We start from the raw sequence: 23,252 nt of genomic DNA on the forward strand, positions 1-23,252 counted from the left end.
GATGAGCAGCTGTTTACGCAGTGCTAATAACTTGGTCCTTACCCGTGCCAGTGGATGGCAGCCAGCTGTCCATCAGCACACACGCCCTGTTGAGTTCAAGCACAGCTCTGAAACTGTCCCAGACCTGGGTCACCGAAGAGGAGCATGAGGGAGGATGCCATCTCTGTTAAACAGTTTATGCAATGGAGCTCCTGGGTTACAAGTATGGTGTAGTTTTGGTAATTCCACCATTCAGGGATGCTTTTTTTTTTCCCCTATCTAGATGAATAATAATAACAATAATAATAATAAATGAGTTCTAGTAATTGTCAGTCAGACCCTACAGGTATTCAAAGTTCAATCATTAAAGACAGAAAAATGAGGTTTTGAAGAGCAACAAGAACACCACCAACAAGCATTCATCCTCTAGCAAAGTACTCTGCAAATGACCCCCAGCACCTCAACTCATCTGAAAGGGAGATGCAAAAGTTGGTGAGTCACCACCAACTGTATGAGAGGTCATTTCCAGGACAGAGTGAGGCAATATGCACTGCCCTGCACTCCACATCGATGCAGTTTCCCTACAAGTTTATTTGTGAGCTGAACTGGAGCAGAGAATGCCAGCTGTGCCATATTGTAACGTGGATTTGTCATGTGGATTTATCCGTACTTTGTCCATTAAGTCACCCTTGGGAATGAGCACTAGTTAGAACTCTCTGATAGATGCAAAGGGTTTTTATACAGACAAGAGGGAAAAAAAAATACAGTGATTCCAAGAAACTGGAGGAAAAAAGAGAGGTATTATTAGCACACTGAAAGGCATCTGAAATATAAATTATTTTAAAGCACATCACTTTATATATCCTGTTAATTACATGGTTAATATTATGGAATCTGACAACTCCCCACAGACACCAGGACTATTGATGAGTTCCATTTTATGTTAGAAATTTCTCTCTTCTTGTGCAGAATTACCTCTTTAACCTCTTTCAGTCCAATAAATTCACATTAAAATGTGACCAGGAGTGACAACCTTGGGAGAGGACTAACCTCTCCCTCTATCATGTCATTTTAGCCTCAGTCTCAAATTGGTACAGCACTCCCATAGCTATTAGCTCAGCTCTTCTCCTGCCTCCTGAGTAGATGAAGCAGTATGTCTAATTAATTTACAATCCTTAAGCACAAAGGTAGCTATCAGCAAAACTACATTAAAATCAAACTACCAGTAAGGTAATTGTAAAATCATACTTTTCTGGAATGTTTTTACTAAATACAATCTTAGCTTTGAGGCTGAATGTCTTCCAAAGTCTAGTCTTACAGCTACATGAAACTCAAATACTTCATACATTATAGTATACCTTGCTCTGTAAAAAAAAAACAAAACCAAACCAAAGCAGATGCTCTTTAATACAATGAAATGCAATTTAAAGCCAAGTCAATAAGATACTAACCTCTTATCCTCAAATGAGGGCTGTGCTATACATCATGGGTTAGAAGTTAAAAATTAAGAGAACTGTTCTTGCCACGCATAATTCAAAGACTGTTGTCAAAAGCTTTCTGTTCATAAAAATGCTATTGGTTTTATTCAGCTGGCAAAAGCTGTACAGTATTCTAAGCAGCTCAGACAGATAGCTTTTTTAGCTATTCAGTTCAGAGCCAAATTTTCCTGAACAGCATAAGGACTTGATTTTGCTAATGTATACATGTTGCAGTGTACCCGGTTCCAGAAATAACCCACGTCCCTGAATGCAGGCTGGGGTCTAGGTAGGACACATGCTAACAGGCAGATTCCCTATTTTTCTTTGCACTCAGAGACCAGACACAACCAGCAAAAAAAAAAAAGATTGCTGCACTAAGAAGCCCTCTGACAGCACAAAGCTCTGCTGCTGCCCAGCTCCCTACCTGCTTCTCACTGATGAGAAAATACTGAATACCGTGGGTGGGAGGCAAGGGGCCCACTGCAGCACAGCAGCAATGAGTGAGATTCTCCACTGAGCTCCTGTCCTCCTCATGAAATTCTCAGTTTTGCTGGAAACAAATAGCTGAGGGACACGAGGGGTAACTAACCTTCTGCACATAGCCATCCTCTCTTCCCCATCTTGAGCTTGAGGAGAACAGAGACGAGGTGTGAAATCTGAAGTCCCCTTGACTCCCCCATTTTCTCTGGTTGTCAGACAAGTGATGCTTGACAGCAAACTGAAGGGTATGGGGAGCCTTTTTATTTTCTCATTCCCCTGAATAAACCCCTTCTTGTAACCATGCCATTCCTGCATGGTCAGGGGCAGCAGGAGGAGCTGAGCTCAATTGCTCTGAGGAGCTGTCAGCATCTCCCTTAAGGAGGGCAGGTTGCCAGCCTCTCAGAGCCAGTTATGTGGTGGCCTGGCCTCAAGCAACCCTCATTTCCCACTGTAACATTCCTGTACACTGTATCCTCCTCTCCCTTATGGCTGTACCTGACCAGCACAACCTAGTCCTAGACTTGGTCCTAGTCCTTCGTGGTCAATGCAGTTCACGTAAAAGACAGAGAGAGGAAGCAGAATGATAGACCAGACAGAGACTTCACTGGGACAGCCCAGAAGTGGCTGCAAAGGCACAGATGAAGCCTTAGGTGTGAAATCTTGTACTGTTTGCTCTGGTGTTGTTTGGTGTGAGTGGCCCTAAGGAATGAGCATCTGCATCAGGAACAGATAGAAATGTTCCTGCTGACAGGAACAGAACAGGATGCTTATCTGTCCCATCTTCCTTCTGGAAGGAAATTATCCGCTAATGCCAAAATCAGTGCACCATGCTCGTGTCTGCAGCAGGTTGAGGAGTATCAGAGAGGTTGCCAATTACGGATATAGGCTATCTTCAAAATTTGGATAGAAGCTGTTAATTTTGACTGCTCTACCCTATAGTGGTACTTCTCACTCTTAGAATAAATACCCAGTACAGGTACCACATTAGCTGTATTTTAAAACTACACAAGCAGATTCAGTTAAATAACTGCACATATGTGTGTAATTTTCCACATATCAATGCCAGCACCCTGCAGACTGTACAGCAGGCTACTCAGTTTACATACTCATGTATTTTGCTTGGTTACATATAGGCAAGTCCATAGTTACTGATATTCTTTCAGAAATCTGACCTGCTGTCCATTGGGAATTACTATAGATCTCACCAGAAAATGCTGGAGATAGAGGATAGTTCATGCATGAGAGCATGAGGACATGAATGCCTTTACCCTTATGTAGTGCACATGCCTTTTCCCCAGGCACATACCTGGCAGGTGCAATCCAGACCTTCATTTGTCACTCAGACACCAGTAATGGGCTCTCCAGAAATACTCCAAATAGATTAGATTAGATGAGAATTATCTTCTGTCTTTTTAGACCATCTCGGCACTAACAAAAAAAAACCCCTGTGTATATTTTCCAGGCAAACACGCTTTCGCCAAAAACCTAAAAGATAGGACAAATGTTCCTGTCTCCTCTGAAATAACATTTACCAGCCCTTGCTAGAGAGAAGCAGCTGGCTTCAGTTAATCTGGTGGGATAACAATAAACTTAATAAATATAATGACGTTAAGATCTAAACCTTCTTCTAAAAGACTTGGGTACAGGGATGAGCTGCACAGCTAGGTGCAGAGTTAGGTATCCAGCTCCCAAAAAGAATGTCACTGTGCTGCATTGGGTGCCAAAGATTACTGTAGGGAAACTGGAGAGAGGCTGCCACCAAAACAGCCAGCTTCTCAACACCCAGGGCCTACATTGGGAGCTAAACCCTACACTAGCCAAAGGAAAATGTCAGAGAGAACTTACTGGTTTTGCTGTGATTAGACTTCACTGTGAAAGCAGGACTCACAGCATTGGGTTTTTAGGTCAGGCACGGGGGGCACACCTCTCTTTGAGAAGAAAAGCAAAGGACGCAGCCAAGCACACTGTTTTGCCAAGATTCCAACGGTTAAAACACCAGCATAAAAAACTGGGAAGCCCCCAGATCCAAGTTGTCTCCCCAGCACGGGGTTCACATCCATAGATTCAGCCTCAAGAAACATGCACTACTTACTAGGTCAAAGGCTACTTTTGTAGCCTCCTTCACCACCCTCCCTGAAGCCTGACCCACACAGTATGGATCTGGGAATGGAGGGATCATGGGACCAAGACTAAAGTGGTTGAAACATTCAGCTGGAAAAGCGGAGTCCTGGGTAGTATCATCCCAAAGCTATATATGGGTGACATGCAAGCAGCACAGACAGTGTGTGGCCATAGCATAATGGACTTCTCCAGACCCTTATGTATTAGGCTAATGAGTCTGCTAATCCCCAAATTGCTTCTAGACACGTGTAGTAGCAAAGCTGGATCTAAATCTAAATGTGCTTCTGCCAGAAAACATCATCTTGGGTGCCTGTTTGGGTCATGTGGGGTTTCTGGATCATGTGGTTTGCTATGTTAATTTTCCCTATGCTATGTTCATAAACCACTGTGCTGAACCTTCCGTAAAAGAGGTAAAACTGAAGAAAGGATCTGCTTTGGTGGCACATTACCAGCTAAATTAATCTTCTGGCATAAACTTGCACTGCTTGGTTCAATGAACAAAATCAAAATCCAGCCTCCAAATAACAGAGGAATTTCTGGTTGATGTGGCAATTGCTAGGCATATTAAGTGACAGATATAATGAAAGTGATTTTTAGTGGTTCGAAGAGATAGGCCACTAGTATGTTAGCACTGCATTCAGCTCCCAACCTAGGTATGTCTCCAGCCTGCTAACAAGCATACTTTGTGGATTTCTTGCTGTACTTTGATCTTCCAGAACTGCTTGCTTTTTCTTTTTACTGAAGACCTAAGATTCTTCTATACTCCCTTAGTTTGTACTCCCCATAAGCAATGTCTCTTGCCTAAACTTGACTGAATTTCCCAGTAATCACACACTTTAAATTACAGACTTCAGATTAAGACGCATTACTGTATGCAGTACTGTACAATGTGCAATCTACTGACTTTCTATCCTCCTTAGGAAACAGAGTCTCGCAAATAAGCCTGGCTCACCTCTCTCCTTTTAAGCCTTTCAGGTGCCCATGCCCACAAAAAAGGGGTTCACGTGGCTTACATCCTCTGGGAAGCTTTGGGCATAGGTACCCAGCCCAGGCAGGCAGAGATCCCCAAGTTAACAGAAACCAGAGCAGGACTTCCACATATAGCACCATGCAGCCCTATAGGCTCTGGTCTAGAAGCAGCATAGCTGTACTCACATGACAGTGAGCCCAAAATAGTTACTCTTTCTGCCTGAAAAAAAAAAATCAACCGTGGACAAAGCTGATCAACTCAGATGTTCTGCTCTGTGAACACAGCTGAACTGCTTACAGACCTACTGACGCAGTGTTCAGAGCAAGTGGTGCCAAGTATCACAGACCATTACTTGAGGTAAATACAAGCCCACTGTTAATAGTAATAATAATAATGTAATTTGTTTTTATTGTTACCCACTGTATTTTTGTAATGCCTTTCAATACATCCAGTCCATATGAACTGTATGATGTGTTGTCAGTAAAAATATGCAAATTAATGTTGACACCTTTTCTCTGAAGTGTCTGTTTTGCTCTTCAGTGTCCTTGTAATGATTTTTTTTATACCAGAGATTTCCTTCAGAGAAAACAGCTCTCCAAGCTCCTGTTGCTGCTGTCCACAGTTATTTTCAAAGTTCCTCTTTTTATCATTATAAGAAGGTCAGTCTCTGTTCACTTGAGTAAAAATATAACTGATAGTACTTTCTGAGTGTTAAAACTATGTATCACAGACTAAGAAAAGCATGACTTGTACTCTTTTCCCATCAGGAAAAGACTGATACTACAGGTACCAAAAACTTGACCTGAACATGTCCCATATTTGGTTGCATTACTTTTGCTTGATTGCTGAAACCTAAATCTTTGCTAGATCATATTCATGAATGTGTCACGCCTTACTATGTCACTGTGCTAGAGACTCATTAAAGATCTACTCACAACTTCCTTCCTAATTTATATTTCTTCTATGAGTTGCTTTGATTCGAGAAATCTCTTTTGCAAAAGGAAAGATGCCCATTGTTTGGACTCTAAAAGGAAATGTAGGTGTTTAATTGGTGGATGTGGTTTTCATTATACTTTCTCTCTCCACCACAAACCCTTTTCATAAATTGTGACAAGTCTTTTGGCAGCCTGCTGTATCAGACTGTAGGTAGCTGACTTGATAAGTGTGTCGCCCAGATGAAGAAAAACATGAATTCCCTCCAACTTTCTCAGAATTGCTAATTAGCTTAAAGGCAGTGTCCTTAATTGGCACAGAAAACCACTGTGAGAACGTCCTAAGGAGACACAAGACTATAACTCAATAGGATGTAGTTTATTTAAATCAAGCTAGCATCTTTGCTTTGAATACAGTCCTTATTTAAACACAAGTGCAGTGATTTACAGTCCAGTGAAGTCCCTTGCTTCATTTCTGCACAGCCCATATCATGATGGCAAAGGCTGCTCATTTGCCAGAGAAAGTAAAGAAGGAGATGTTTTCATTTTTACAAAATCAGTCACTTACTCTTACAGCACTCAGGTCCTTTCCCTCTCAAATGAGGTGGTGATAAAGAAGTACCACTCCGGTCACTGTTGTGATTCTCTTCCTCCATTTCTCAATGAGGTTCGCTCCTGCTTCCACTAAGACCAAAATAAAATCAAATTCTTGCGTACATGCTTCGTGTTTCCAATAACCAAGTGGCGAAGAAGCATTTACAACAGGCAAGTTGCACATGGTTACCTTGTTTTACCTTCCTAACATAAAACTTAGTTGCCCTTGTTCACTAAGGACAAACCACGCCTGACCAATCTGGTGGCTTTCTATGAGGGAGTTACAGCAATGGTCAACGTGGGAAGACTGAGAGACGTCTATCTAGACTTCTATAAAGCCTTTGATATGGTCCCACATCACATCCTTATCTCCAAATTGGAGAGACATGGATTTAATGGATGGACTATTCAGTGGATAAGGAATGGGCTGGATGCACACAGCCAGAAAGTTATGGTCAATGGCTCCATGTGCAAGTAGAGGTAGGTGGAGGTGGGTGATGAGTGGTGTCCCTCAGGGCTCTGCCTTGGGACTGGTGCCCTTCAGTATCTTCATCAAAGACACTGTTGAGTAAGATCAAGTGCACCCTCAAAAAAATTGACACAAGCTGAGCAGTGCAGCTGGCACAACGGAAAGATGGGATGCCATGAAGAGGGACCTGGAAAAGCTTGAGAAGTGAGCCCACGAGAACCTCATGAAGTTCAACAAGTCCAAATGCAAGGTGCTGCATCTGGGTCAGGGCAATCCCAGGTATGAGTACAAACTGGGAGAAAAAATCATTGAGAGTAGCCCTGCAGGGAAGGACTTAGGGGTTCTGATGGATGAAAAGTCAGACATGAGCCAACAATGCGTGCCCAAGCCCAGAAGGCCCAAACACATCTTGCGCTGCATCATCACAAGAAGAGTAGCCAGCAGGTCAAGGGAGGTGATACTCTGCCTCTACTCTGCCCTCATGAGACCCCACCTGGAGTACCGCATCCAGCTCTGGAGTTCTCAACACAAGAAAGAGGTCCCAGAGGAGGGCCATATAATCAGAGGAATGAAGCACTTCTCCTATAAAGACAGGCTGAGAGAGGTGGGGTTGTTGGAGAAGAGAAGGCTCCAGGGAGACCTCACTGAGGCCCTCCAGTACCTTATAGGAGCTTATAAAAAGGAGGGAGAAGGACTTTGCATATGATGAGACAGTGACAGGACAAGGGGCAATGGTATTAAAGTGAAAGAAGACAGGTTTGGACTAGATGTTAGGAAGAAATTCTTTAATCAAAGGGTTGTGAAGCACTGGAACAGGTTGCCCAGAGAAGCTGTGGATGCCCCATCCCCGCAAGTGTTCAAGGCCACATTGGATGGGGCCCTGAGCAACCTGATCTAGTGAATAATATCCCTGCCCTGGTAGGTGTGTTGGAACTAAATGACCTTTAAGTTCAATTCCAACCCAAACCTTTCTATGATTCTGTAATTTTATGATTTTCCAGCATGGGAAGATATTTGATGCCAAGTCAGTAGGCTTATAGGGCAGGGAACAACCCTTAGCCCATTTTAGTACCTCCACTGTGCCCTGGAGTTCACTATTTCTGAACATCCTCAGAGGTGGCAGAACAAAATGCAATCACAGCATGGGACCACCAGGCTCCAATCTCTCCCTGCTTGAGATATTCTGACCTCCACAGCCCCTCAGGAAGGTCCTCATACATTGACAGCTCTTAAGCTAAAGCTTTCCCTCAAAATCAAACGTTTTGATGGACACTGACAGGGTACTCAGTATGCTGATGCCCTGAAGTGGTAAGAACATTCACCTGACACACACAAAATATTCATGTAAAGAAACTGGAGAATAGATTTGAACTTGTGAGAAATAGAGGTATAATTTGCAAAAAATGCCTTAGTTAACAGAAAGTGCACCTTTATGGGTGTGGGGTTCTATCACTGCTTAAGCGAGTACAGGCACAAGCTTTAGTACCCCATATATCCCCCTCCCCCTGGATATGCCCTGGAAATGCTGATATGAAAAGAGAATGTCAGCAGTTTTGCCAGGACTCCTAGGCAAGCCAGTCACAGTGGAAGCCTGACATCCAGAAGACCTGGAAAACTGCCAGTTTGTGCACAGCATGTCCATCCTGTATGCCGGCATTCAGGTGCATCAGAATTATTATGCATGTGCAGATCACCTGATTTATTGCCAGGGTTTATTACCAGGTGCAGCAAGGCCAGCAGCATATTCAGAAAATGTTGGATTTACTGCACGTACACAGGACATCTGTGAGTGCACACAATCGCCTTTTCTCCTGAGACTTCCTAGGAGGAAATATGGGAGCCATACTCAAACTTCTGGATTCACTTTGGTTCTGTACTTGTCTGCAGACAGAGACAGACTTCTGGGATAAAGTAAGTGCAGCTACTTTAGCATACTCTTAGCGTGTATTGTTAGAAAACTTGTTTATACTTTCCAATCCTCCAGAGACAACTGTGAGCGGATGAGGGCGAACTAGCAGCATTTCAACAGAGCCAGGCTGCTTCTCTACCACCCAGCAGATACATTAGCGCCTAATGTTATGATGACTTCAGCTTTAATAGATGACTTTTCTGCCGCCAACGAAAGTACAGTATAAGCAACACTGAAATTTTATTAGCTGTTTTTGCATGTGAATGTGAGTTGAGCAAAGGAAAACACCTGAGTTAGAATTCTGATTTTTTTAACAAATACCTATTTTTTTAAGGCTTTCAGTGAGAGGTATACTTCTAAGTAATTTCTGAAAGTGGGAATTAGGTATATTTGACTGGTATTCAGGTGTGGGCTCCGAGACTCACTCTGATCCAAAGCAGTAGTACTGGAGTAGTACTCCATAGTAGTACAGTAATAGGTATATTTAATTAGTTCCCATTGGTGCCACCTGTAGTCTGATGAGGTGCTGAGTGCCTTAAAGAATACGCAGTAGTTATCAGCATGTGTTACTGAGACTTAGCTTAGCCATCTACTGAATTCTTTGGCTAAGGGTATTTTTCTGCTGCTATACATGCCTCAGTTTGCACAACCAGATTTCACAGATGAGAGCCAGCTCCAGCTGAGATGCTGCAGCAAGCAGCATATCCCAGGCAGGGTGCTCTCACTGTGAGGCCCTTTTCTTTACCAGCTCTTCACCGGCTCCCACTTTCCTCAGCATGAAGGCCATTTGTGGCCTATCCTCATCATTATGAAACATCAGTACCAGAACTTATTACAAAAAGGCTGACACTAGTCTTCTGTTGACCCATTAAGGCAATTCACTCTCCAAGTTTCCAGCTAACCCCTTCAGGGTATTCCTGTGCTGTCACTCATACTTGGGAGGAGTCCTCATAAACACGCTCAAAATCACTTCATTGTTCCTTCTGGGGTTCTTAAAAAGAAAGTTCTCGGCTTTCCCATCATGCTTACACTCATGCACTTGGCAGAACTGTCAGGCTCGTGGTTTGCTGTAACCACTGCCTATTTGGATTATTAAAATACTCTAGTCTTCTTTTGCTGACCAGTTTTGCCTTTATCCAGTTGGTACAGCAAATCTGGGTCCTTATGTAGATGCAAAGTGCAACAGTAATGCACCTGAACAACAACAGCAACAGGTAGTAGGGTAAAATAACACAGCTGCCACCCTATCCCAGAGTCAGTGCAGAGCACTAGCCATTCCAATCCATCAATGAAATATGGTTATGATGGGAACATGAGTTTCACTAGTGGGGTAAAGAGTGAGGATGTTGACTCTTCTGGGAAAACTTCATTGTAATTTATTTTCAAAGCATCAGAATTAACTGTAACTTTCATTATTTGACTATTTTTCTTCCTCTTTTTAACCCTTTTAAATCCTCTTTTTAATTGTTAAATATAACAATTTATTCCTTTTTTTCCAGCTATACATTACTTTGCTGTGTGTGTGTCATATAACTCATTTTTCTAGTTACTTTGACAAACCTGACATCTCGCAGCTGTTACACATCTTGTTTCAATTACATCTCTAGATAAAAGGAATTCTTAAAGCCTGAAGGCTGCAGATGGCTTCCTGGTGAGGGGTTAACTCCAGCTTCATAATAAAGCCTTTTGGGGGTCCCTTTTCTTGGGCTGTTCTCTTCAGTCTGCTTTTCTTAGGCTATTCTAATTTTGCTATCTCACTCACTATGTCCCACATTCCTCTCAGGTCACAGGAGAGGAACTGGAGCACCAATGTCCATCTATCCATACGTCCTTCCAACCCAAAGGTGCCTGGCAGGGGGAAGATGAAGAATCTATCACTTGAACCTTATCTCCACATATCCTGCAGGCTGCTTATGGCAGGGCACAGCTGAACGAACACAAATCAGTGGAGTGACAACTAGAACCACCACTAATCCCTAATAAATTCTGGACTGTCCCACAGATTTGGGAATCTCCTGACAACTGGTGATGCTCTTAGCATCTGGCAAACCACTTGAGTCTAATTGGGTACCCTGAGATCTTTACACTGTGCTTAATGGTTACAGAAGAGATTGATCACCCCACTCTTGATATCTATCCAAAAAGGGTATATAAAATCCTTTGATCTTGCTAAGACAGCAAAACATGTCGAACCATCAGTTATGTAAAGGTGGTTGTTATTAATTTGAATACTGCACAGAGAGGAAAGAACAGAAGTACCATATAATGAGATATATTAAGACTACAAAAGAATTAAGTGAAGCCGTTACGTTATGAATCATGATTTTATTGTTTAGCAGTCAGCTCTTGATGTAATTCAGATAATAATGAATGGGCTAATTCCTTCTACCTTTATTCAGGCATAACTTCCACTGACTTCAAAGAGAAAGTTGTCCAAGTCAGGACTGGAGACTGCTGCATCTATCCCATTATTTGCAAATGCTTTTCTGAATATAAAGTGTTCCTTTATAATGGGCTATTGCCAGTAACACTAACATTTACATAATGTAAAACTCTTACATAAGTCTTTCCTGCTCAAAAAAGACTTTTTATTCTTATTGCAAACTGCCACATTAAAAGTTCTTCTGCTAACCCTAGTATTTACTAAAGTATAGGAACATATGGACTTTCTCAGTGCTCCATTTCAACCATTTTTCCTTCTGCTCAATATTTTTATGTCATTTTATCAACACTTTTTTATCAGGCAAATGCATTATTTATTGATTATTAGCAAAGAGATGATTTATTATTGCAAATATTTCTTTATATCACAGAAGAGTGCCAAAAATGGGAAAGTGTGCTAAGCCTTGCTACATTTTAACAGATACCAGGAGTATTTGAGAAAACAAATTAATAAATAGTCCATACATAGTTTCTGTCACTCTATAGTTCTAAGTTAGTACCCTATAAATGTTTCAAAATGGTAGTTTTAAGTTATTCCTAAAGTAATGACTCAAAATTTGAAAAATGGGCTTAAGTATAATACTTTCCATTTTGATCAGGGCAGGACTCTTCAGGTTTTTGACAAAACCACAAATTTTTTCCTCTGATTATAAAGTATGCACTTCCATCTGGAACTTATTTTGATATTGTGAATCTTAATGCCTCAGAAAAGCACACAGAACAATGGATGGGCACTACTTGATTGTTTTAGATTGAAATTAATTAATTATGAAACAGCTGCAATCATCTAAATTACTTATTTCCCTTTCAGTGAAAATGAATTTACAGGCATTTGCAAAGCACACAAAAATAAAGAGACAAGAAAGTCTGTAAGAAGGGAGGTCATGTAAAATAGTCTATGATCTGTATTTCAAGAAAGTAAATAATTAATAACTACAAGGAAGCATATTAAGGATTGCTCATTCTATTACACAGACACACTGAGCAGCAAAATGCTTAAATCTCAACAACAAATACAGTACAGAACTCGGTAGAATTTACCTTTCCAGATAATCATTTTTTCAGCTGAAAACAGTGATCTTTTTCACATTACAACCAGACTGTGACTTGAAAGAAGCTTCTCAGTCATTTAGTCAAGACAGATGAGCAATGAGTGTTAGAAAAGCTACCAAGGCATCAAAAGATCTACAGTCAAGGCCATTAAAGAATAGCTAATCTGCTCTAGTTCTAATTCTCTGCTAATGGGTTTCCTTAAATGTGCTTTACATCAGCTGTAATTAGATCAAGATACTGCTACTTATACACTCCTAAGAACAACAATAATAACAAAAAAGTGTTGCATTTATGCCACTTGGCATGTAATCATGCTCATGTAGCCATGCACCAAGTTTGTAAGTTCTTGTACAGTGCCAAGCCTTGAAGAGTGTCGTAAAGAGGTAGTTTGCTTGCATCTACATAAGCCAGCACAGCTCTAGCAGTCAAAGCATTTAGCTGTGCTTTGCTTTGTTGGGGTTATCTCAACACCATTTCACCACACATGGTGCAAAGTCACCTGGACTAAATAGCCAGGGATACATTAAGCCACATATATTGGTAATATGTACATTTTTCCTACCAATGCTATAGGTTTGGAACAGATTTTTATATCCAGTGGCAGTGGGGGAAAAAAACCACAACAAAAGCAAACAAACAACAAAAACAAACAACAACAACCACAAAAACAAACAAACAAACAAAAACCAACCAAAAACCAAAACACTTGCCCCTTTTATGTTAGAGCATGAGTAGGTTTTGAAGGGATTAGAAAAAGGAAACATAAGAATCTGTGAGAAGGCTCCAGGCAGACATTTTAGTGCCTTCCAGTGCCTAAAAGGGGGCAACAAGCAAGCTGGAGAAGGGCTTCTTACAAGGGCATGAAGGGATAGGACAAGGGGTAGTGGCTTTAAACTGAAAGAGGGTGTGGTTTAGATTAGGTATTAGGAACAAATTGTTTACTGTGAGAGTGGCGAGACACTGGAACAGGCTGCCCAAAGAAGCCATGGATACCCCTTCCCTGCAGGTGTTCAAGGCCTGCTTTGAGCAGTCTGGTCCACTGGAAGGTGTCTGTGCCCATGGCAGGGGGGCAGGAACTCGATGATCTTTAAGGTCCCTTCCAACACAAATCATTCTATGATTCTATGACACAGGTGAAGGGGGCAGAGCTCCACAGGCTAGCTGCAAACTCGCTGGCATAATCAGACATGCAAGGCAGTGTGATGATACTGTTTCAGTTCAGTTGGGATCATGGTGGTTTTCTTGCAGGGAGCCTGCGTAAATGGACCAGCACACAAACACCTTTTGTATTAAGAAATTCCTGACAGTCTTCAGGCCTAACCGCAAACAAAGAACATTGTGACACTAATTTACTTTTTAAACTGGTTACATATAGTTAACTCAAGGTCATCATCCTGAGAAAATGTTACCCTCTCCTTGCCAAACACAGATGAAGGAATGCACGCTTAGCTTTTATTGTTACTTTGTCCTTTAAAAACAGTTGATGACATGACAGGATCCCTGCCTGCCTATGTCAGAAACAAAAAATGTAAAACAGTGTCTTCTTTTGGATGCATATCAATGCAATTATCTTCTCCAGAGTATCTCTGTCAACAAACGGATCATTTTTGCTGGACTGAGGTTGAACCATCTACTGCACTTGCTGTTCTAAGACAGAGGAGCACAAAAACATTAAAATTACATCATTCTCTCCTAAAATCGACAGACATGAGAGACAAGCCCTCCTGGTCAATCACAAACAGTCAATGATGGAAAGAATCAATTTTCTCTTGGTGCATCACTAGGAGGAAGACATCATTTAGCATCATCAGAAAAAAAGTTAACATGCCCCCAGAGGAGGTTTAGGACATCTGCCAGCGTCTGTACATCAGAACAGGCTCCCCAAAACCTTCACAGGGACCAAAACAAAGAAGGCAAGGATAGAAACAGACAGATAGATAGTTGGACAGACCACTGCTGAGATGACTTCTGAATCTGAAGCATGCACATATTTGTATTTTTCTAACTGCCATAGGCCATCATAACACCTGTCACCTAGACTGCACCATCACGGCAATGCATGAGCTAGGGAGGCCATGAGTTTCATCCTAACAGATGCAACAAGAAATGATCACAGCTCAAAGTAATCAAAACATACTCAATGTAAGAAGATGCCACCTTTATCCTCTATTTGTCCACTCCTGCCATGTACTCAAACCAGGCTAAGCCACAAACCACTCTTTCTCTGGTCCAAAACAGGGGAAAACAACCACACAGAAAGACTGGGTTACATTAAGAACTTGTGTAGCTTCTGTCAGATACAACCTTCTTCTTTTTGGTTTTAAGTACTTACAGTTGTGGATCATCTTTATTGAGAAACAAAACACAGCAACACAAAGCTTCTTAGCAAAGATTTCTGGTCCCTTCTGAATAATTTTAAGTGTTTCCTGACTGCTGAGACCACCACTGCTGCATTGGAACTAATTTATTTTTTAAAAAATACACAAAGGGTCTCCAAGGATAAATTTAAATTGCATTCCTACTGTCATATTTCCCAAGGTACATCCATATCCAAGTCCTTGGTACATGCATGCAGGTTTAAATCTTCCTAAGAGGACAAAACACAGCCATCTTAAGTCACTAACATTACTTTTTGCTTGCTTAAGGTACTAAGAAAGTTGAGATATCAAGCTGTAAGCATAATATAAGTTATGTATTTTTATTTTTGAAATTATATAGAAAATGTTTAGTATAGAATATTAACAATTGTCACCATATTCATTTAACTGTCACTACAGTTCATTCACTCTTTCTCCTAAGTATAGGTCTGTAGTTACCCATAAATTATTCAGAAATTATATATATTATTACCTGAGTATTCAACTACAAATGTCCATTTTTGCTCTCCTGGGGCCTCAGGCAGCACCAGCAAGTACAGTCAGTAACGCAGCATTGATTTCGGCAGGTGTCGCCAGCGCAACTCACCCACGCCCCGATCTCGCCATCGCCCGCCATCCCCGAACCGGATTGCGGCGGGCCGCTGTCCACCTAACCACGCGATCTTCCCTCGGAGCCGCTGAAGACCGGCCATTATTAATATACATATTGCCCAGGATAGAATAAACAGTAGCCCTACTGGTAATGATGTGAACACAGTGGATTTGGCTGGAGTGGGAACCATGGGCTCCCTGGGAGCAGTCAGCAAGCAAATCCAGCCCCCAGCAGCAGCACTGAAACAGTAATTCCCACTCCCCAGCAGGGCAGGGTTTACGAAGAGCTAGTTCTGTTCAAAACCAAAAAACTTTCCCTTTTCCTACTTCCAGTTTTTCACAAAGAACTTTTGGTTTTCCCCTGGAATTAGCCTTAATGCTAACCACCCCATGAGTTTCCTAGTAAATATCATCCTTTTGAAACCTCTTTTCATGATGAGGCCACTTCACAATTACAACCTGACCAGTCTGTCAGATGTGACACCATCTCACAGAGAATTTAATCTCCCCGATTTCTAGCTGTATTTTTCTTCATCTCTGTAGATTTTACTTTATTACTCTATTGTTAAAAATGTTATAACCACACTGTAAAGTATCTCTCTTTTTATCCGTGTTTTGTTGTTTCCTAGTCATAAATGTGATGCAAATGGACTAATCTGTTATATAAGGTTAAAAACCTTGTAATTAAATAGCTGCTTTCTTCAATGAGAGTGTTGTGGAGTTGAGTATGATGTCATTGCTAATGTATGGATGACAAGATGTTCCCACAGCCAGTATTTTTTGGCTTAAAACTTCCACTAGTTTTAAGAAACCTGGTATTTTCCTCAAAATATTCACATAGAATGGAAAATACTGTATGCATCTCATGCCCTCTTCTGAATCCTTCTCCAATAACATAGTAAGGGTTTTGCCTCAACTTCTGATGAATGCATCCCCAGAGGAGCACAAATCTATGGGTCTGAGCATCAAAATGAAAGCCCAAAGGACTATTCATCTCTTACCTCACACAATTGAGCATGGGTGCTCAAACAGTCCTCAGGAAAAGAGGTGAAAACACATCCACTGTCCTACTGGCATATCAGAATTTTACTTATTAGAGAACAACAAAGCAGAAGTTTAAAAAACTAATTATTCTTTTTTTTTATAAAAAAAAAGATGACTGAGTACTGGGAATCAGGGATGATGGGTCAGATTCTCATCTCATATAAAGTGACAAATCCTCGAGATTCCTTTAAATCAAAAGAGGAGGATGTGGTACATTACATTCAGCAAATGAGCACTTATAAGTCACAGCAGACGTGTTTTTAAAAATATTATTATTCAGCTAATGTTTATAAAGTATTATGACCATGAAAAGCACGCTCCTCTTATTATTTATGTTTTAGCACATACAATTTGTTCAGTGCTGTGAGAAGAAGAAACTCAAACAATAAACACAGTTCCCAACCCAAAGGGCTTCCAGCCTAAAAAACAGGCATCAGGAAGAGAGAACATGCTGTGAAAGCAGGAGAAGGGAACAATCTATAGTTATTATTCGTGTTATTGTTTGCTCACAACTTATAATCATCACAGAAAGAACAAATTTTTAGATGGGATCTCTAGAGGGGAAGGTGGTAACTGTGAGCTGACACTGGGAGGAAGGCAAAAAGGGAAACACCACAGAGAGAAATAAGAAGGGGACAAAGATTATGTCAAGCATTATTGTTTGAAAGGGTCCAAGAGCTAAAGAGAAAGAAATAAGGGGTAAAGTACAAGACACAGGCTGAAGTAGAGCTGTAAAGGAGATGGGAGATAAAAGAAGACACTAACTTTTTTTTTTTTTTTTTTTTTTGATGAGACAGAGGTCTTATTGCTGAGTGTTGTCTATAAAAATGTTAAGCTGGTCCAGCCTGATACATACTGAGAGAATGGTTGGAGTGACTATTTTCCCTAAAGTAACAATAAGGAGCTATCTGAAAATAAACATCTTAATCTTGTACTTTGACTGAAGAAGCATATGGGGAAGTAGCTTTCTAAAACTGTCTCTAGTAAACACTGTGCAACATAAGGAAAGAAATCTTGCTTTACACAAATATAAAGTGTAGTGACTAAAAGCTAGACAACCTGGGATCAAGAAATTACAAAAGGTTCATTTATAAGATTGCTAGATGTCTGACCAGTTTTTGTTAATAGCAGCTTCCAAACAAAAGTCTCATTGACTTCAAATGGAGCAGGAACAGACCCAAAGATAGCAAATGAACTAATAATTCAATACGTGGTCTGTAAAACACACTGGGCCATCTTATACTGTGGCATTTGATATTGATCTCAGCTTGGAAGCTATACAGCTATATATTTGTATATGACTATCCAACCCCTACAAAACTGATGCTAACTCAAAACTCACAGAAGTATCAGATAAATACCAATAAACCAATTACATACTTGGTTTCTTTTACTTAAACAAACACTGTTTTGTTTGTGGCTAACAAACATCTTACATTCAAAATTATTTTCTTGTTTGGTACAACACAGTAAGTGCTTTAATATATTTGCTAGTTGCTTTTAATGAATGGGGAACAACTCCACTTACGTGAGTTATTTCATCAGCATGTGAGGAGAGCCTTTACTAACTGGTCTTCACTGGGGCTATCGCTGTGCCTAAGCACAGAGTTAAGGAACTAGATGAATTCGGGTCTAGATTTGTTACATAAGGCAAATAACACAAATGCCTGTAATGCAGGACTAGTCCTGGCACTCTGATTAAGTCCTTTAGTCTGCTCATTTGCTGTTTTCCATCATGTATAGTATGCCTTCTGCTGTAAAGAGGCATATAAAACACATCTGAGATTTTTCCATCTCTTTTTATCCAGTGTAAACAAATGCAAAGCTGTAAGGCATTGGAGAATCCACATCCTTGAGTCTGGACAAGTAAAACTATCAAATGCATGAAGAAATAAAACAGGAGATGGGGCTGTGGTTTGAAGTCATTAGTGCCCTGTGTTCAGGACAACTGTGTTAGTCAGCAGTAACAACACCTTAAGTTAAGTTGGGTCGATCATCTCGAAGTGTTCCAGAAAAAGCTTACCAATGGGCACAAGTTTTGTTTATGCCACAGATTGGCATGTTTTCTTAAAACTTCTATTTGAGTTTGTGCTCAGCTTTCACTATTTGAATTATAGTACTTTTCTGGGAAGCAGAAGTGTTACTGGCATCAATACAACCTTGAAAAACCACTGTTCAGTAAAAAACAGCTTACAATATTCTCTCATTGCAGTTTACTAGTTAAATGATGTCTTACAGCCATTACATGACATATTACATTTTCTATGCTATAGCAAAGTAAAAGACATAGCATGTATTAATTAGAGAAAAAATTCATTAATAGTATAATAGTAACAATCAATGAGAATTGATTAGCACACTGCTGTTCATTTGGAAACCCCTTCTGATTTTCTAAGAATATCTCAAATGAAAAAAACCACTTTGGAATAGCACATTAATATTTAATTACTGTACTTTTAAGCAAAATGTTCACCAAATACTGCAAAAGTGGACCTTCAGTCATAAATTAAGTGCGCAAATTGCCATTATGGCTACATTCAAGAGAATAAAGGACAACATTCATTCTTGCTGCAGAGAAAATTAAGTCTCTTTAAGTGTTGCTCTTTGCCATGAAGTACTTCCTATCTATGTAGTGTATTTTATATTCCTTTTTGGCAACAACTGCACAACTTTGAAGGCATCCTCACCAGCCTTCGGGGCTTAACATTATCATACCAGCTTTGTTTTCCTTACTTTAGTACCGAATTCAAACCAGGTTTCTTGAGAACGTCCATAACCTGCCCACTGGTGAGCGGGCAGGACAGCAGGAGGGCAGCATGCAACAGGCACTCCACCTGCAATGGGAGACTGACCCAGGGCCCCGAGGCACTGCTGGCCTTCACAACAGACTCTAGAAGCTCTCACTAAGCAAAAGTAAGTTTTTATTTATTACTGCTTGTACAACTTTTCAAAACTATTTTGAACCATTTGCCAAAACAGTTGCTTCACAATGAACTTCCAGCCCATGATCTCAGATACTCCAAGTTAAAGCCACTCAGCATAATCTAGTGCCCTAAAAGGACTCAGACACACAACAGCCAATACCTGCAAACCCCCTGCTCCCCCCTCACTAGGCAGTGCTCTGGGCAATTGTGGGGTTCAACTCCTACAAAAGGGTGAAAGTTTAGCAATGAATGTAGGCCTACCACTACATAATGGCTTTTAATGTGCTTTTTGAAGCCCTTCTGATGAACTCAAGTTCTAAACTGCAACAATTACAGAGGAAAAACAACAAGAGCTATGAAACCACAGGATTACCTACAAGTCAAATACAGGTATTTTTAAGCAGATAGTTTATCTGGAAAACAGTTGATACCTTTTGAATCTGTATGACAGCTTTGTGGTAACCAGAGTCATTTGAATGTGGCTCCACAACAGCCAAAAAGCATGCTAAAAAGGTTATGAGAAGGAGCAATTGCTAGCCTAAAGCCCTAATGTCCCAGAGTTACATCATTAGTTTTTCAAATTCATTATTAACTCCAATAGCTGGGTTGTGGAACAGCCTAACGGACAGCCCACTTTTGCTGGAAAAAGGAAATTGCACCAAAGTTTGCCTTCATTCAAGGAGAAAGGGAAAAGTAATCAAATGTGTAAAAGTATTATTTTTCCCACTCTTGTTTAGTAGAAAAAACCATGTAATTTAATCATAAAACCATTCATACAGACTGTAAACTTAAAATCAGGCCAGAGATAAATGTTATCATTTGGATATAAACTGCATATTAGTATTTATAATTGAAACGAGGATACAACCTTAACTTGTGTCACAGGCAGAAACACTATAATTAAAAACTTTTATGGGGTAGTAACTAATTTTGTATTATATGTACTCTTCAAAGTTCCCACAGCAATATAGAAGTGTTATTAGGGTCGATGTTATCAATGTATGCATTTATAAGCACCCACATTATGCAGCACAAGATGTTCTCGTCATCCTGAGGTCCTTTTGTAAGAAGGGGCTCAACTAACGGGACACGCTGGTCCGGCTTATTTTGCTACACCTGCCACCGGGAACGAAAGCCGGCGCTGTTGAACGCGCACCCTACTGACAGAAGCTGTGGATCACCTTTCAAGGTTCAAAATAAAACGCACACCGGTAACTGATTTCAGGCAAAAGTGACCTCAGCATCCCGCACTCCCGACCCGGTCGGCCAGGCGCGCACTGCGGGCGCTGCCCCGGCGGAGCGCACCCCGCCCCGCCGCGCCAGGCACACACAGCCTGCCCACGGCGCGGGGAGAGCGGCGGGGCTCCGCCGCATCCCACCTGCGTCCCACGGCGGGCTGCACCGGCATCGCGTCCCACCGCGGGCTCCCACCGCGGCATCGCCCCGGGGGTCCCGGCGCTGCCCGGGGGCGCCTTCCCGCACACCGGGTGGCTCTGGCGGTGAGCGGAGCGCGTCCGTCCCACCCCGCGAACCCCACATGGACCTGATAGGAGCCTGCCGCCCCGGGGCCGGGCCGAGCCGAGCTGGGCCGGACCGGCGGCGGGGAGCGGCGGCCGCCCGGGGACAGCGTGCCTCCCGCAGCAAACTCCGGGAGTTGGCAGAGGCAGCAGCTTGGGGAGGTGGTGCGGGGGGGAGGGCAGCGCTTCCCACCTCCAGCCGCTAATGACATTTCTAGAAATTGTTTCCCCTCCTCCCTGGCAGCCCCGCACCCGCCGCTGGGACGGGCAGGGACGAGGGTGAGCAGGGGGAGGTCAAGGGCATGCAATTCTGGGGCGCAATAAAGACAGTACGGGAGGGAGTTGCGGGGACCAGGGGGCGAGGAGGGGGTGGTTTTAAAGGGGCGTGCAGGAAGAACGGGTGATGAGCTACGAGAGTGCAAACCAGGGTACCAGAGGCGGGTGAGCACAAGGTACAACGGGGAGGGGGGTGGGGAGCAGAGGGGTGAGTGCAGGAGACCCCCGCCCCCAGCCAAACACCGCACTCACCTTCTGGATCCACGCTGGCAGCCAGGGGATGGGGGCACCCTTCCCTCTGCTCCTGCCAGGCCAGCAATGCTGGGAGAGCAAGTGGCAGGAGAGACACCTCCCGGGGTACTGCACCCTCTGCTATGCACCCGCTGCCCCAGTTATTGCACCCTCGAGCCAGTGCACTCCCCTTATTGTATGCCCACTATTACTGCACCCCACACTTATTCCACCTCTCTAGGAAAGCGAACACCCACTCCAAATTATTGCACATCCTCCAGTTATCGCAAGCCTTCGGTTACCGCACATCCCCCGCAGCCCCTGTGTCCCCGCGCCCTGGGGGGCGCAGGGGCACCACTCACCATAGTGAGTCCAGGTCCCACTCCTGAAGCAGAGCTAAGTCGAAGCTGTCCATGGTGAGCGATGTCAGCGCCGGCGCGCTGCAAACACACGGCGTCCGGGGCGCATCGTAACTGCACCGCGGGCAGGGCGAGGGCGCGGAGCACCCCCGGCGCCGCCGCCGGCCCCTCTCCGCACACGCGGGGACGGACCCCCACGGCCACCTTCCTCCCGCTTTCCCCTAAAAGGAAAGCAAACACGGTCCCCCCCCCCAAAAGCGAGCACACGGTGCCACCGCTCGTGTGCGAGCGGCTCGGCTCAGCTGGGCTCGGCTCGGCCGCCGCCGCCGCCGCCGCGCTCCGCTCCCGCCCCGCTCCCCCCGCGCCTCCTCCCTCCCACCCGCGCGCCGGGAGCGCGGCCGAGGCGGTGCCCGCCCCGCGCACGCCGCGCCCGCGCAGCACCCGCGCAGCGCCCGCGCCGCAAGGGGGGCGGCACAGCCCGCCCGGCACCGCGAGTTTGCGGGAACTTGCACCCCCAGCGAGGGGGTTGGCCCGCCGAAGTTGGGTTTGGGGTGGGGTTTTCCCTTTCTTCTTCCTCCTCCTCCTCCTTCTGGCCGCGTGCCCTCGGGTGGGCCACAGCACCCCGACTGACCAGCACCTCTCGCGTGGTTGTGCACCGGGACGTTCGGCAGAGAAACACTGGGGAGAAGCTGTGACATTTATTGTGGGACGCGGCCGTGGTCCCCCTACGCTAGAGCCGGCCCCCTACGGTGCCCCACGGACCCTCTCCACAGTCTGGGGGTTGGGGTGGCTCAAGGCCTTTATACAACGATTCCTCATTAGATGTGTAATAAACTGCACCTGTGCAAATCTCCATCTCCACGCAGGTCCACCTAGACCTGCGTAGCTGATCAAAGGAGCCTGGATTGCATGCAGCCTTTAAAAATGAGTTATCTCTGCTTAAAAACACAAGTACCAATCACCAGCGTTTGCCACCCAAAGCGAGTCAGACGCCTCACACTGTCCACGCAGCCTGCGTGAGGCACCGGCTGTGATATCTGGCTGGCCAAGGGAGGCAGGCGCTCCTTATTTGTAGTTGCTGAATCACATTAGGAGAGGTTAACACACATTAAATACTTTCCAGAATGTTGAGCTTTTCAGCTAAGCAGTGAGTGGCTGCCAGAGAAGTGCCATGTCATCGCAGACGGGGAGAAGAAATGTGCAAAATCCGTGATGAAAAGAGGGGGCTATTCATGCAACAGCGCCAACGCGAATATCCGCAGAGCAATCCCACGCTGGGAGATCCCTGCTCCTGGAGACCAACCCAATCCAGCTGGCAGCTGGCTAGGGACACCCCGACGTGCGTGGCACCCTGGCAGCCCAGAGCAATATTCAGGCTCAAGTATTTACGCAGGCTTCTGGGCTGATTTTGTGACTATGTCATTTGTTTCTGAGTTAGTTCGATTTAATTTAGGGTTGGTAATCCTGCACGGGCTGCAACCGCAGCTTTGGCTGCAGCGTAGGCA

At 43.4% G+C, this 23,252-nt stretch overlaps 1 protein-coding gene across 4 annotated transcripts in view; it reads right to left on the reverse strand.

Annotated features, from left to right (window-relative positions):
- The window catches only part of AFF3 (ALF transcription elongation factor 3), a 320,625-nt gene extending 298,564 nt beyond the window's left edge, over positions 1–22,061 (reverse strand). For 2 of the 4 annotated variants that reach the window (XM_050331225.1, XM_050331226.1), the window contains exon 1: positions 21,751–22,061. In XM_050331225.1, the coding sequence (XP_050187182.1) occupies positions 21,751–21,803 (53 nt within the window). In that variant the 5' untranslated portion in view covers positions 21,804–22,061. The remainder of the gene's footprint in view (positions 1–21,750) is intronic. The other 2 variants (XM_050331224.1, XM_050331222.1) reach the window with 1 other exon arrangement.
- Between the last annotated feature and the right edge of the window lie 1,191 nt (positions 22,062–23,252).

This window comes from Myiozetetes cayanensis, unplaced genomic scaffold, assembly GCF_022539395.1.
Source record: "Myiozetetes cayanensis isolate MyiCay16 unplaced genomic scaffold, myiCay2020 scf5-8, whole genome shotgun sequence".
NCBI classification, from domain to species: Eukaryota; Metazoa; Chordata; class Aves; order Passeriformes; family Tyrannidae; genus Myiozetetes; species Myiozetetes cayanensis.